The sequence below is a fragment of the Micropterus dolomieu genome, linkage group LG11 (genome assembly GCF_021292245.1).
Source record: "Micropterus dolomieu isolate WLL.071019.BEF.003 ecotype Adirondacks linkage group LG11, ASM2129224v1, whole genome shotgun sequence".
Lineage (NCBI taxonomy): Eukaryota > Metazoa > Chordata > Actinopteri > Centrarchiformes > Centrarchidae > Micropterus > Micropterus dolomieu.
Window position 1 is genome coordinate 650,899 of NC_060160.1, and position 14,722 is coordinate 665,620.

At 44.3% G+C, this 14,722-nt stretch overlaps 1 protein-coding gene across 1 annotated transcript in view; it reads right to left on the minus strand.

Moving 5' to 3' along the window:
* Positions 1-14,722, minus strand: part of LOC123979353 (MAM domain-containing glycosylphosphatidylinositol anchor protein 2-like) — a 57,012-nt gene that overhangs the window by 41,795 nt on the left and 495 nt on the right. Inside the window, exons 2-3 of the mRNA XM_046063257.1 lie at positions 6,966-7,098; positions 1,264-1,536 (exon numbers count right to left, since the gene is read on the minus strand). Of these exons, the coding sequence (XP_045919213.1) occupies positions 1,264-1,536; positions 6,966-7,098 (406 nt within the window). The remainder of the gene's footprint in view (positions 1-1,263; positions 1,537-6,965; positions 7,099-14,722) is intronic.

A 14,722-nucleotide genomic window follows, 5' to 3' on the forward strand; every position in this document is an offset into this window, starting at 1 on the left:
CAGAGACTCGAGACTTGACTTGGACTCTAGCTCAGAGACTTGACTTGGACTCTAGCTCAGTGACTTGAGACTTGACTTGGACTCTAGCTCAGAGACTCGAGACTTGACTTGGACTCTAGCTCAGAGACTCGAGACTTGACTTGGACTCTAGCTCAGAGACTTGACTTGGACTCTAGCTCAGAGACTTGTGACTTGACTTGGACTCTAGCTCAGAGACTTGACTTGGACTCTAGACTCTAGCTCAGAGACTTGACTTGGACTCTAGCTCAGAGACTTGTGACTTGACTTGGACTCTAGCGCAGAGACTTGGACTCTAGCTCAGAGACTCGAGACTTGACTTGGACTCTAGCTCAGAGACTCGAGACTTGACTTGGACTCTAGCTCAGAGACTTGTGACTTGACTTGGACTCTAGCTCAAAGACTTGACTTGGTGTCTAGCTCAAAGACTTGAGACTTGACTTGGACTCTAGCTCAGAGACTTGAGACTTGACTTGGACTCTAGCTCAGAGACTTGACTTGGACTCTAGCTCAGAGACTTGTGACTTGACTTGGACTCTAGCTCAGAGACTTGACTTGGACTCTAGCTCAGAGACTTGTGACTTGACTTGGACTCTAGCTCGGAGACTTGTGAGCATGTCTGACTTCAACGAAGTCTCAGAAGCAAGACACGAGTTCAGGACAGTACAGGCAGAGTCAGATATTACTTCTCATATAAAATGAAGCTCCGTCTGGTCCAGCTTTGTAAACAAGGAGACCACGTGAGACAAGCCTCCGTCAGATCCTCTTTTACTGTGTGTTCAGCTTCTGTCAATCAAGAACCGTTTGACAGGGCACAACTCACAGTACTGCAGCAGTGCATTCATCGTGATCTGCCCCCTGTATTTTAATATCCTGCTGTTCCAGTACATTGTGAATTATCTCCACTTATAATTGCACATATTTCTATATGCTTATTTGCATGATAGATCAAATTCATGTTTTAATTTGAAGGACTCTCCTCTTCAGGCTTTGCTGACGTAACACATGAGGTGATGTCAGGTCGGCGTAGCAGCTCCTGGCAGATTGGAAAATTCTCACTGCAGTTCAGTCAGGAGCTGAGATATGCAGGAAGTTAGGAACCGAGGAGCAGAATCCATTATTATCCAATTATTCTTTGATATTTGGTACCGGTTCCAACTTGGATCAGGTTCTAAAAGCCCTAAAAGCCGATCCCCACATGGTAAACCTTTAAAATGTAGGTTTAGGATTAATCATGTGTCGTACCTCTGACAAGTATGGTGGTGGATTTCTTGGCAGGGTTGCCCACGCTGTTGGACGCCACGCAGCTGTAGGCGCCACCGTCGTCCACGGTGACGACGGGGATGGTCAGCGTGCCCCTGCTGACAACGCTCCTCTTCGGTAGCTCCTCCCCTCCCGGTCTCACCCAGCTCAGGGTGGGCTGAGGGTCTCCGCCCGACGCCACGCACACCAGAGTGATCGTCTCCCCCGGGTTCACCACGAGGGGGTCGTCCAGGAGGAGCTTAATGGAGGGAGGAGCTGGAGGGGGAGGAGGAGGAGGAGAAAATGTCAATTTCTTCATTTCACTGTTAACGTTCATCATTTTTTCATTCATGATTTTCATTTATTATGGTTTTGTATTGAAAAAAATTTAAAGATTAAAAACAACAAATACGTAAAACAAAAAAGAAAATGAAACAACAAACCGAATGAAATGAGCAACTTTCTGCAGATGCTCTGCGTCTCCGGTCTACGAACGAGTCCCAGACTCTCTCTTTTATTGCAAATATTAATTTTTGTGCTAAATAATAATTCAGACTGTCGGCTGAGAGCTGAGGCTTCCTCTAAACGGAGCAACTCATGTGAATAAAACTTTATTTGTCCCTCCTTAAGTTACATGAAACTCCCCAAGTCAACAGAACTTCAGCCCCAAAGGAAGCTCATCATCAAAAATACATTTTACAACTTTTTTAAAAGGAGTACGGCCGCAGCTGATTATTAATATGTGGATTCTTTTCTTAAAGCAGTTGGGAATAAAGTCCTTCAGTTTCTCCAACATGACGTCTAAAAGATTAAAAGATGATCAGAATCGTTGCTGATTAACTGATGAATTAATTAACAAACTCTGATTTAATGTCCTCCAGTCCTCTTCACGTTTAATGCTCTGGGATATTTGGATCAAATCATGAACAGGATTCATTATTTTAATCTTGGTACAGTGCTGGATTATTTTTTAACTGAGTTTTCTGTGAAAGAGATTAAAACAGTTTCTGGAAGTTTCTGTTGTTGGTCAGATCTTAAACAGGCGGATCAGAGGGGTTTTCATAAGACTTAAACGTGTAAATAATCCACGGCGCTCTCCCTCCTGCTGCAGAGAAGAAAAGCTGCCTCGGCCAGCTGCACACGACGAGCTGCAGAGAAGCAGCCAAATGCAGAAATAATAATGAGGCGGATAAAAATAGCAGAGTCGACCTCTGTTAAGCTGACATCATGTAAATCCCATCAGCCCCTGGGGCGGGGAGGCAGGATCTACTGTACAGGTCACAGAGCGCCGCAGCCCGAGCTCAGAGAGGGAAATTATTTATTTATGATTCACGTTCATCCAACCGAACACGCGCAGGGACAGAATCAGAGAGTACTGTAAGAACTTCAGAATCTGAGTAGGATTCAAGGTCAAAGTTTGAACTCTGCCTCTTATTGGTTGGTACTCGTTGCCTCTCTTGGTTCAGGGTAGGGTTAGGATTAGCCAATCAGAGAGAGGGCAAGGACTCGACGCAAAGCTGGTTTCTGTCAGATGAGAGTTTGACTGGCAGGGAAGAAGATAAAGCGCCGGGCGTTTTTTTAATCTTTAACAGACTTTAAAAAAGCTGGTAGAAGGTAAAGAAACTAAACTCAACTATCTCCAGCAGATACGTCACCCCCGTGGGTTCTGCATGCTGAGCAGATCCTGGATCAGTTTTAACCCAGCAGCCAGCATCATTCATGGAGATGTTGAAAAGATGTAGAAGTACTTAGGAACACTGTTTGACTGGAACCTAAACTAGGGCTGGGTATCGAGTTCACGTTCTTGTTAACGTCAATGAGCCAATAAGCATGCAGCGTGCTTGATGTGCCCAAATCTAAAAGTGATTGTCATTGGCTGTGGTGATGTAAACACTAGTTCACGCTGGTTCCGCACAGAGACGGGGCTCGTGGATAAAATCAAAAGTGTGGCCACATTGCACCGGGCTTAATGCAACAATATTTGCAACGTAAGATAAAAGACCAGCGACACGACAAACCCGGTGAAGCCGTTGACTGTGCATGGAATAAACTTAAGAGCAGAAAGTTGCTCCGTCTTTGACTGCAAGAAGACAGAGCCGGTCATCGTCTCAGCGCCCTCCTGCCGCCGAGCCTGCTTCAACACAACGAGCTGTGTTGGCAGTGGCGTCGCCGTTTTCTGAATCAAATCAAAGCTCTTTTATTGACCGAGTAGCGTCCACACACGCTACGTTTCCCCAAGCATTTCTGAAGGATCAGTCAGTGACGGACCTGTGTGAGCCGGTAGAAGCGCTTCCTGTGACGGTGACATCACGTACCGATCCTTGGGCTGATGCCTGCGACTTTGCTGCAGGAGAATAAAGACACGCGCGACAAAGTTCACTTTCTATTGTGATAGTTGCTGCCTGGACAGCTCGTCCTCTAGCGGGGAGGAAACTTTGATATGTAGTGGCAGAAACTTGATTCCATGAGATGAGATGAGATCTCTCTCTCTTGCCAGAGCACAAGTTCACATATAAACAATAAAATATATCTAATTAATAAACAATGAATGACATTATAAAAACTAAAGACAGAGGAATAAAAACAACAACTTCGAAGTCTCAAAGTCGAGGTCTCAAAGTGTCGAGGTCTCGAAGTGTCGAGGTCTCGAAGTATCGAGGTCTCAAAGTCTCGAAGTGTCGAGGTCTCGAAGTGTCGAGGTCTCGAAGTGTCGAGGTCTCGAAGTATCGAGGTCTCAAAGTCTCGAAGTATCGAGGTCTCAAAGTCTCGAGGTCTCAAAGTCTCGAAGTATCGAGGTCTCGAAGTCGAGGTCTCAAAGTATCGAGGTCTCAAAGTATCGAGGTATCGAAGTCTCAAAGTCTCGAAGTATCGAGGTCTCAAAGTATCGAGGTATCGAGGTATCGAAGTCTCAAAGTCTCGAAGTATCGAGGTCTCAAAGTCTCGAAGTCTCAAAGTCTTGAAGTATCGAGGTATCGAAGGATCCCCAGCCCTAACCTCAAGTTGTGACGGTGACATCACGTACCGATCCTTGGGCTGATGCCTGCGACTTTGCTGCAGGAGAATAAAGACACGCGCGACAAAGTTCACTTTCTATTGTGATAGTTGCTGCCTGGACAGCTCGTCCTCTAGCGGGGAGGAAACTTTGATATGTAGTGGCAGAAACTTGATTCCATGAGATGAGATGAGATCTCTCTCTCTTGCCAGAGCACAAGTTCACATATAAACAATAAAATATATCTAATTAATAAACAATGAATGACATTATAAAAACTAAAGACAGAGGAATAAAAACAACAACTTCGAAGTCTCAAAGTCGAGGTCTCAAAGTGTCGAGGTCTCGAAGTGTCGAGGTCTCGAAGTATCGAGGTCTCAAAGTCTCGAAGTGTCGAGGTCTCGAAGTGTCGAGGTCTCGAAGTGTCGAGGTCTCGAAGTATCGAGGTCTCAAAGTCTCGAAGTATCGAGGTCTCAAAGTCTCGAGGTCTCAAAGTCTCGAAGTATCGAGGTCTCGAAGTCGAGGTCTCAAAGTATCGAGGTCTCAAAGTATCGAGGTATCGAAGTCTCAAAGTCTCGAAGTATCGAGGTCTCAAAGTATCGAGGTATCGAGGTATCGAAGTCTCAAAGTCTCGAAGTATCGAGGTCTCAAAGTCTCGAAGTCTCAAAGTCTCGAAGTATCGAGGTATCGAAGGATCCCCAGCCCTAACCTCAAGTTTGACAACAGAGTCAATCGCTAAGCGGGGCCAACAAAGAATCCACTTGATACGGAAGCTAAATTCTTCTAATGTTTCCCAGAGTATCTTATGAAACGTTTGTTATTCCTTTATTGAAAGTCTTTTAACATTTTCTTTTATGGATTGTCTGTGAAGGACAAGAACAGCCTCAGCAGCATCCAAGATCACCCTGAGCTCCCTCTGGTCCAGAAGGCTACTCAGGTCCTGAGTCATTGTGACCACGTTCTTAGTCAGTAATTCTGTTCAATGCCCTCAGGATGCAGCTACCCCCCCCATGAAAAACGAACAGATATACAAATTCTTTTATTCCTTCTGCCATCAGGCTTTTTTCAACTGGACATGTGCCAGGCATCATAAACCTCTGTACTGTTTTATTTAGACAGAACCAGAGGAGTAAAGCATAATGAATTTCAGAGAAAGGTATCTGCCAAAGTGTTATGTGAGGTGCCCGTCTGTGTATAAGGTCATTTTATTGCTGAAATCAGACAAACCTAAAAAAAATATTATTATTATTATTAAAGAAAGTTCTCCCTTTGCTTAAAGACATCCAAAATAAATGACAATCATGAAGAGGAGAGCGCGAAAATAAAACCACATTTCACAGAAAGTCTGAAAACGATATTTGACTTGAAGGATTTAATCAAACGCGCCTGGTGTCGTTTGGCTCGGCTTACAGAGTTACTTACAGACCGAGCCAACAAACATTTTAGTACCAAGTAATGTGCTTAACGTAAAACGTAATTTAGCCGCCTCTCCCTTTTACTGGCCGGGTGGGGCTACAAGTTCTGACAAATAAACGCAGATCTTATTTAGAAGTAGGGCTGCATCTTAACAATTAGTTTCACTGTCGATTAATCGATTAGTTGTTTGGTCTATGAAATTTAAGAAAATGGTGAAAAATGATGACGTCACTCAGACGTTTCGTCCACAACTCAAAGATATGTTACGGCCAGTTAGTGGGTTTAATTACCAACTAGGGAAACTTACACGTGTGGTGAAGCAGTCCAGAGCAAAACAGTAAATCCATCCGTGAAACAGAAGCCGTGATTCCATCAACGTTTTTTAATGCGCATTTTGAAGCGTCGCGTCAGAAAAGGTCGATGAAAACGGCAAAATTCAAAAAACAAATCATTAATTTCACAAAACAGTTTTTTCGCTCGCTTGAGGTGGGTTTTGTGGAAAAAGCTCACGTTAAACGGGAGCTGGAAACACTTTTTCCGCGTAGGTTCTGACGTAGCGAACTTGTAACTTACGTCTGATCAGCTGTTTCTGCTGTCGGCGTCTCACCCGGTTGTGCAGAGTTCTGCACGCCCGCCGAGAATTTACTGCAGCTCTCTGGACCTCTCTCCGTTTTTCTAAGATCAGTGGCCCTCAGGTTCATGCAACTGGTTTTGTTTCTTGTTTGGAACCCAGACGTAACGTAAACTACTGACGTAACGACGCTCGCCGTAGCCTGGTTTATACGCTCCAAACCAGCTGATGGAAACGCGCAGATTTCACAGTTTCTATATTTTCTCTTTTTTGTGACATTTCAAAAGTACGCTTAAAATTTGCATGACAATTGGATGGAAACACGACTGGTAAGAAGTACTGAGTACGTGCAAAAGTCCAAGCACACATTGGAGAATAACGGGATATCGTCCCGATAAACGTAAGACAAGAAACGAGGGCGATACGAAATCCAGAGTGTAGGAGGACATCATGACCACAGGTGAAAGCAGTCGACCATCAGCGAGGAAACAAACACCGGAAGTAAAACAAGACCAGGACACAACTACAAAGTAAAACAGGGAACAAGAAACACAGAACGACACCAAACCAAGATATTCAGAAATCTTAGCTGGCGACAACTAAATCGATTATTAGATTAATAATTGCAGCTCTACTCAGACGCCTGGTTTGGTTTTCATAGAAGTTCTCTGGATGTAGAAAAACTCTGCTAGTGTGTGTGTGTGTGTGTGTGTGTGTGTGTGTTACCTGTCCTGTTGTTCAGGCGGAAGTGGGCGGTCTTGTCTCCGATGCCGCAGACGTTCCTGACGGAGGCGATGCAGGTGTAGTCGGCGTAGTCCTGAGGACGAAGGTTCTTCAGCTTCAGGATCTTCGTCTCACCCTGCAGCGAACACACACACCAGTTTTATAACCCGTGAGGACCCTCAGCGACGCCCCGACACAGGCCTGTTCACCGTTTACTAAATAAAGGAAATTTACAGTGTGTCCAGTAATAAAGGTCCGTCTGCCCCTGGCTAACATCTGCCCCTGGCTAACATCTGCCCCGGCTAAAATCTGCCCTGGCTAACATCTACCCCTGGCTAACATCTGCCCCTGGCTAACATCTGCCCTGGTTAACATCTGCCCTGGCTAACATCTGCCCCGGCTAAAATCTGCCCTGGCTAACATCTGCCCTGGTTAACATCTGCCCCTGGCTAACATCTGCCCCGGCTAAAATCTGCCCTGGCTAACATCTGCCCCTGGCTAACATCTGCCCCTGGCTAACATCGGCCCTGGCTAACATCTGCCCTGGCTAACATCGGCCCCGGCTAACATCTGCCCCGGCTAACATCTGCCCCGGCTAACATCGGCCCCGGCTAACATCTGCCCTGGTTAACATCTGCCCTGGCTAACATCTGCCCTGGTTAACATCTGCCCCTGGCTAACATCTGCCCCGGCTAAAATCTGCCCTGGCTAACATCTACCCCTGGCTAACATCTGCCCTGGCTAACATCGGCCCTGGCTAACATCTACCCTGGCTAACATCTGCCCTGGCTAACATCTGCCCCTGGCTAACATCGGCCCTGGCTAACATCTGCCCTGGCTAACATCTGCCCTGGCTAACATCTGCCCTGGCTAACATCGGCCCTGGCTAACATCGGCCCTGGCTAACATCTGCCCTGGCTAACATCTGCCCCTGGCTAACATCTGCCCTGGCTAACATCGGCCCTGTCTAACATCTGCCCTGGCTAACATCTGCCCTGGCTAACATCTGCCCTGGCTAACATCGGCCCTGGCTAACATCTGCCCTGGCTAACATCTGCCCTGGCTAACATCTGCCCTGTCTAACATCTGCCCTGGCTAACATCTGCCCTGGCTAACATCTGCCCTGGCTAACATCTGCCCGGGGCTTCAGACTCCGGTCCGGATACTTAGCAGGAAAACTAACTTTTTTGGCTGCTTTGTATCGTTTGTATTGACAGGAAGTTACGTCAGCCGCATGTCATTACTACTAATTCTGTATAGAAGTAAAAGATCCTTTTGTAATCACACCGCAGGCGTCTGAATCCCCGTCCCCTGATGTGTTGCAGAATAGATCTGCTCCAAATATGTCAGATAATCACCGCTTGTGTTATTATAAAATTAAATGAAGCTCACGGCCTAATAGACGGGTTTCTGTGCAAACGTCATCACGAGATGCAACCAGGGGCGGAAAGCAGCGCTGTGTCTTCGTGGCGTATCAGTTTATACGGCATATCACGCTGCAGTGTTTTATTTATTTATGCAAATCACTCAGGAATTGTAATGACTAACTTTTTACTTATTACTCATTTTAAAAGTAACAATATTACTTCATTTATTACTGGGTATTAAACGTTAATCGTCACGTTACTCGTTACGTTACAATTACTTTCAACCAACGCACCCCGTCCTTAAAAGTGACGGGAAACCTGTTCAGCAGCGCATTTTAGAAATGAATCCACTTTACTGCATCAAGTAGTGTTGTAGTCAAGACCCCCCTAACCGAGACCGAGACTTTTAGGTGCTGAGACCAAGACCAGTTCCCCACATTACATGACGCACAATAAAATGTGGATCGAGATCACAGGTGCTTCTCAGATTGATCTGAAAGATCCACACTCCCGTTAAAACCCCCAGATACAAACACTAAGAGCTGAAATCAACGTCAACATCTTTATGCAACGCTCCTCTTCCACGCTGAGCATCGCGGGGGCAGTCGTTAACACTAACAACACATTTTAATCAGGGTTATCGGTTGCATTTGAAGCAATAAGTTTTACATCCAATCAAAGTTCGGATGTTAACAAATAAATCAGACAAAAGCAAATTATTGATGTCCCCAGAGTTCTGGTCTTGAAATAAAATCCAGTCAATGTCCGAGACTGAGACGAGACCAAGACCATCAAAAAGGGGTCTTAAGACCGGACTTGAGTGCTACAACACTAGTTATCAAGGAGGATGATTTTTACGAAACACAGTGGCGTTAAAAAAACGTTATATCTGTGATAAAAAAAAAGAAAATCAAGCCTCTCGACTTCAGACCTAACGTTACTGTTTAGCATTGATAGAAGTATTCAGAGCTTTTCCAAAGAGTCTGACTCTCTCCTGGCTGGCGGATGCGTCACTGGCAGCAGCTGCCGGCGTGTCTTTCACGTGGCTGTGCTGCTTCAAGATGCTTCAATACAAAATTGTTCGCGGTTGAAAGTAGGCAACAAAACAACAATGATAATCATTCCAATATAATTTTCCTCAATGACGATGTCACAAATGTTCAATATATCGTCAATAAATGTTTGAATGAATTAATTTCAATCACAAACAAATTAGCATTTAATTAAGAGATTTATTTTTTGAGAAAAAGGGACTGAAAAAAGATTTTATCATGATAGTTTCGAATGTTCTGCCTCAGACTTGTGAAGTGATCCACTGTTTGGCATCAAGTGTTTGTCACGACCATGAAGAAAAGTTTAACGGCACAATTCACCAGCTGGTTTCTTCAATTTTCACTCAGGAGCAAAAATCAGCCTTATTATTAATTAATTATCGATATCGAATCATATGAAATGTTTTATCGTGATAACATTTGTGGCCGTATCGCCCGGCCCTAGTTGAAAGCTTTCTGCTGGTCGCACAAAGTTTACAATGGAAGAAAACGTTCTTTGCACCTCTGAGTGTGACACAGCGAGGCCTGACGGCAGGACTTCCAGCTGTGGAAACGACGCCGCTCTCCCTCGTCCTTCTTTAGGCCCATTTATACTCCTGCGTTGGTTCTACGCACGTAGCCGTGCATTTATACTTGTGCGTCCGTGTGTCCGTCATTCTGCGATTACACCCCCAAACGCTAGTCGGCAGTAGCGCTACAGCGTCCACTGTGTTGACTTGTGCCGGCCGAGCAGGTTAACTTCCGGTTTAGCCCTCCGCTAACGTGTATGGGGGTAAAATTGGAAACGTGCAGCTGGTGTAGCCTTTTTAAATGTTACTGACCGAATGGATCACATTCTCATGGCGAAACAAGTCATTTCGCTCGGTTGTGACGGTCAAATATATCGATCTACCGTGTTACAGCCGCCGTTTTGGCCGCTAGTAAAAGTTACTTCAAAGCACGGGCACTTCCTGTCGGCTCGGAGGCGTTGCGAGGCTGCCCAGCCGACCAATCACAGAGCTTACGGTCCGCGTCGACTCGACGTGTCGTTACATTTTTGAGGAGGTGCACGTCAGGCTACGCCGTAGGTGACAGGGTAGGGTAAGGGGCTACGGCGTCAATTTGACGCAGAAGTATAAATTGCACTTTTTAGGGCCCGTGGTCACCAAAGCGTTTTTAGCCAGCTGAAAACACCGGCTGCTCTTCTGAAAACACCCAGCGGGGAGCGCTAGCGGGCGTTTGAGGCGCAGCGTTGTTTCTGACTGCTTTGGTTGCTATGATACACTTGTTGGAAGTAGTTCTACCAGGTAGAGAGAGCGAGGAAACATCTCAGCGAGGACCACCGTTTGGTCCAAGAGCTGAGGTTGGACGAAGTCCGGCTCCAGGATAGTAACCGTTGCTACGTTGTGGTGTTTGTCCTCCTCTACTGTGATTGGACAGCTGAGTATTTTTACCAGCTTGTAACAACACGGCGCTCCCGTTGGAATGAATTGAAAAAAAGACGCTGGCGTCAGAAAAAAACCTTCGGTGGAACCGGGCCCTAAGCCTTTTGGCTAGCAGCAGACTTGAACAACATCAGGTCGGTGTCGCTGACCTGCAGCGCGGTCACACATGTTCTAAGTTTAGAAAATGTCAAATGTTTGCTCATTGTGTCAGGTTTTTTTTCTTAATGCTGTTAACAGGCCCTAACTTTCTGAAAACGTGGCCCCCTGAACAGTATAGATGAACAGCCTGAATCTAAAACCTGCCAAAACGTCCTCACAGTGCAGAAACGTCCTCCTACGACTGTTTAACCTGAAAATCTGCATCTTTCACACTGAATCCGTCTCTCACAGCTGGACAAACGTCTGGCCGATTAAAAATAAAAGTGTTGCCTCTGTGTTTTAACTCTTCGTAGAAGTTTCTGAGGAGATTTTTCTGTTTTGCCCCGAGCTCAGATTATCATCGGTCTAACTGGGACACAAACTAGATCCTGCAGTTTTCACTCCTCCTGTTCGCTCTCTGCAAACCAACAACACCAGCATCGTCATCAGCTGACACGGTTTTATATGTTCTGTGAGCTACATCTCATGCACTGCGATCTTTATTCATTATGACTTCATTTTAAGTTTCCTGCTCTCAGTGTATATTTCATTCATTCTCATTTTGTGACTCAGCTGTTATGATTTGCACCTCGGGGCGAACACAATACAAAACCTCACTTAGTTTTTGATGCTTTTAAAACCCAAGATCATCTTCGATATTCAGCAGATTAACAGCTCTGTGGCGGCCTGAGCTCCTCCTCCTCTTCATCTTCACCCCCTTTCCCCCGTCCTCCTCCTCCTCCTGTCTCCACCTCGCTGCCAGATCTCTCTTATCTCCTCTGGCAGCCTCGGCGCTGCCTTCCGCCTCACGGACAGATGAGATGAGATTAGATGACATTTAAATAGGATGTTTGTGCAAAGATGGCGCCCAATTTCTTGGCAGATGAGGAGGAGGAGGAGATAAGTTCCTCATTAGGGCCTACGAGGAGCGAGAGGGGGGGGGTTAACAAGTTCAGAATCTCTGCGCTGAAGGCATTACAGTCGACAGCGTTCAAATCTGGCGTGAATGTTATCTTTGCTGCGGTATTACACGGCCCGCTAACTGGCCGCCACGGCCAAAAGACAAAAAAAATCTGGACTCTTCATCTGCAGAGGATTTTAATCCACAGGAGGACGAGGAGGAGGATTTAAGAGTACAGGATGAACTGCTGTTGAACTCGCTGACAAAGAAATATTTACATTTACAGAAGAGCAGAAAGAAGCAGCAGGTCGAGTTTCTGTAAGACATAAAAACAAATACAGAGGCAAAAGTTCTTGAACTGGAGTTTCTCCAAAACTTTAGTTTAGTTGGTTCAGAACAACTTTTTCATGTGAAAAAATAAAGATCCATCTTTAACGTTTAACGTTAAGTCCTGAGGACGGAGAGATCCAGTATCTTGGACTGAGAATGGGAGAAGTGGTTTTATTCTGGCGGCCTGTACAGTTGAAATAAACCTGCCGGTCTTAAAACTTTCATGCATTGTTGACACATTTGTGGACAGTTATTTTAACTCCGTTAACCAGATTATCATGGTTCGAATTAAGGCTTGGACCCTCCAAAGAGGCAAAACAACAGTTCAGGGGCGTCTTTCTTACCCGTCACTGTAAATATTACAATATATTTCCCATATTCGTGCCTTATATTTAATAATCTTGAAATACCATTTCTGACACCCCTAAAATGGGCCGTACCATTTCCTAGTAGATCCTTCTGTTTATTCTCTTTTCAGAGACAAAAAATAATGGTAACTCAAGTATTTGAGTTCTATTAACTCTATTTAACTCTTAACCCTGATCGTACTGTAACTTTTACTGTCCTGTTTTGCCCTGGTTTTATTTTCTATTTCACCCTTTTCAAAATAATATAATAATAAATACATACATGTGTTTCTTTTTCAATTTCCCTGTGTTGCTTTTATCTTTGATGTAAATCCCTTTGAATTGCCTTGTTGTTGAAATGTGCTGTACAAATAAAGTTGCCTTGCCTTTTGTAATTTGCATTTAAATGAGCTGTGTGATGTTAGCTAGCTGAGAGCCAACTCAATCGTTTCATATTTTATGTATTTGTTAGTCATCACTGGTGCTCAGGCATGAGCAGTGAAACTGAGGATTAGTTAACGTAGATACACATTGTGACATCGATAAAGAGTTTTTTATTTCTTTTTAAATATTTTGTGAGCCTAGTGCTGCTCTTGGTGGGAACTGTTGGGCTTCTGTAAATAGCATCACAGAGTTCGGTCTAGACCTGCTCTTTATGAAAAGCGCTGTGAGATAACTGTTGTTGTGATTTGGCGCTATATAAATAAAATTGAATTGAAAACTTGAAATGATAAAAATTAGGAATTAGATATAATCCCTGAGGGCCACGTCGAGTTGACTGATTTAATACATATATCTACATGCAGCGCACTGTTTCGCACGGACGATTAGTACTGTCGCACAACGCTCGAGAGTTGGTGGCGCTGTTTGCAAAGAGAAGGAAGAAAGAGAAAATAGCGAGGGAGAAAGAAGAGACAGAGAGAAAGACCAAGTGTCCACAGTCTGGGATCAAGCTAACAGGAAGCAGCAGCTCTGTCCAGTTAGTCTGCTGTAAATCAGCACAAACGCAAAATGTACCAAACACAAATGTTTTCTTAGGTCTGTAGAATTTGAGGTCAGTCACATTTTGCTAACTAACTAATATTTAATTAATACTGCCCCTCCTGTGATTTGAAAATTACAGCAGGCCATTTTGCAATTTTGATAAGATTTTGATTAATTGTTCAGCCGTCGTTTCCACATGTCTGTAACTAAAGTTATAAAAACCACTGGGTGTGTTTTTCCTCTCTTTGCTCTTAAAATATCTCTTTTATTGTTACTTTTCAATAATTGAGCTTAAATACAATCTCTAGTCCACCTCTCACATTTCTGTAAATATCTGATTATATCTCTTTATGTGACGACACTGAAGAAATGACCCTTTGCTCCAGTGTAAAGTAGTGAGCGTGCAGCTGGTATAACAGTGTAAAGTAGTGAGTGTGCAGCTTGTATAACAGTGTAAAGTAGTGAGCGTACAGCTTGTATAACTGCGTAAAGCAGTAAGCGTACAGCTTGTGTAACAGCGTAAAGTAGTGAGCGTGCAGCTTGCGTAACAGCGTAAAGTAGTGCAGCTTTTATAACAGTGTAAAGTAGTGCAGCTTTTATAACAGTGTAAAGTAGTGAGCGTGCAGCTTGTATAACAGTGTAAAGTATAACAGTGTAAATTAGTGAGCGTGCAGCTTGTATAACAGTGTAAAGTAGTGAGCGTACAGCTTGTATAACAGTGTAAAGTATAACAGTGTAAATTAGTGAGCGTGCAGCTTGTATAACAGTGTAAAGTAGTGAGCGTACAGCTTGTATAACAGTGTAAAGTATAACAGTGTAAATTAGTGAGCGTGCAGCTTGTATAACAGTGTAAAGTAGTGAGCGTACAGCTTGTATAACAGTGTAAAGTAGTGAGCGTGCAGCTTGTATAACAGTGTAAAGTAGTGAGCGTGCAGCTTGTATAACAGTGTAAAGTATAACAGTGTAAATTAGTGAGCGTGCAGCTTGTATAACAGTGTAAAGTAGTGAGCGTACAGCTTGTATAACAGTGTAAAGTAGTGAGCGTACAGCTTGTATAACAGTGTAAAGTAGTGAGCGTGCAGCTTGTATAACAGTGTAAAGTAGTGAGCGTGCAGCTTGTATAACAGTGTAAAGTAGTGAGCGTGCAGCTTTTATAACAGTGTAAAGTAGTGAGCGTGCAGCTTTTATAACAGTGTAAAGTAGTGAGCGTGCAGCTT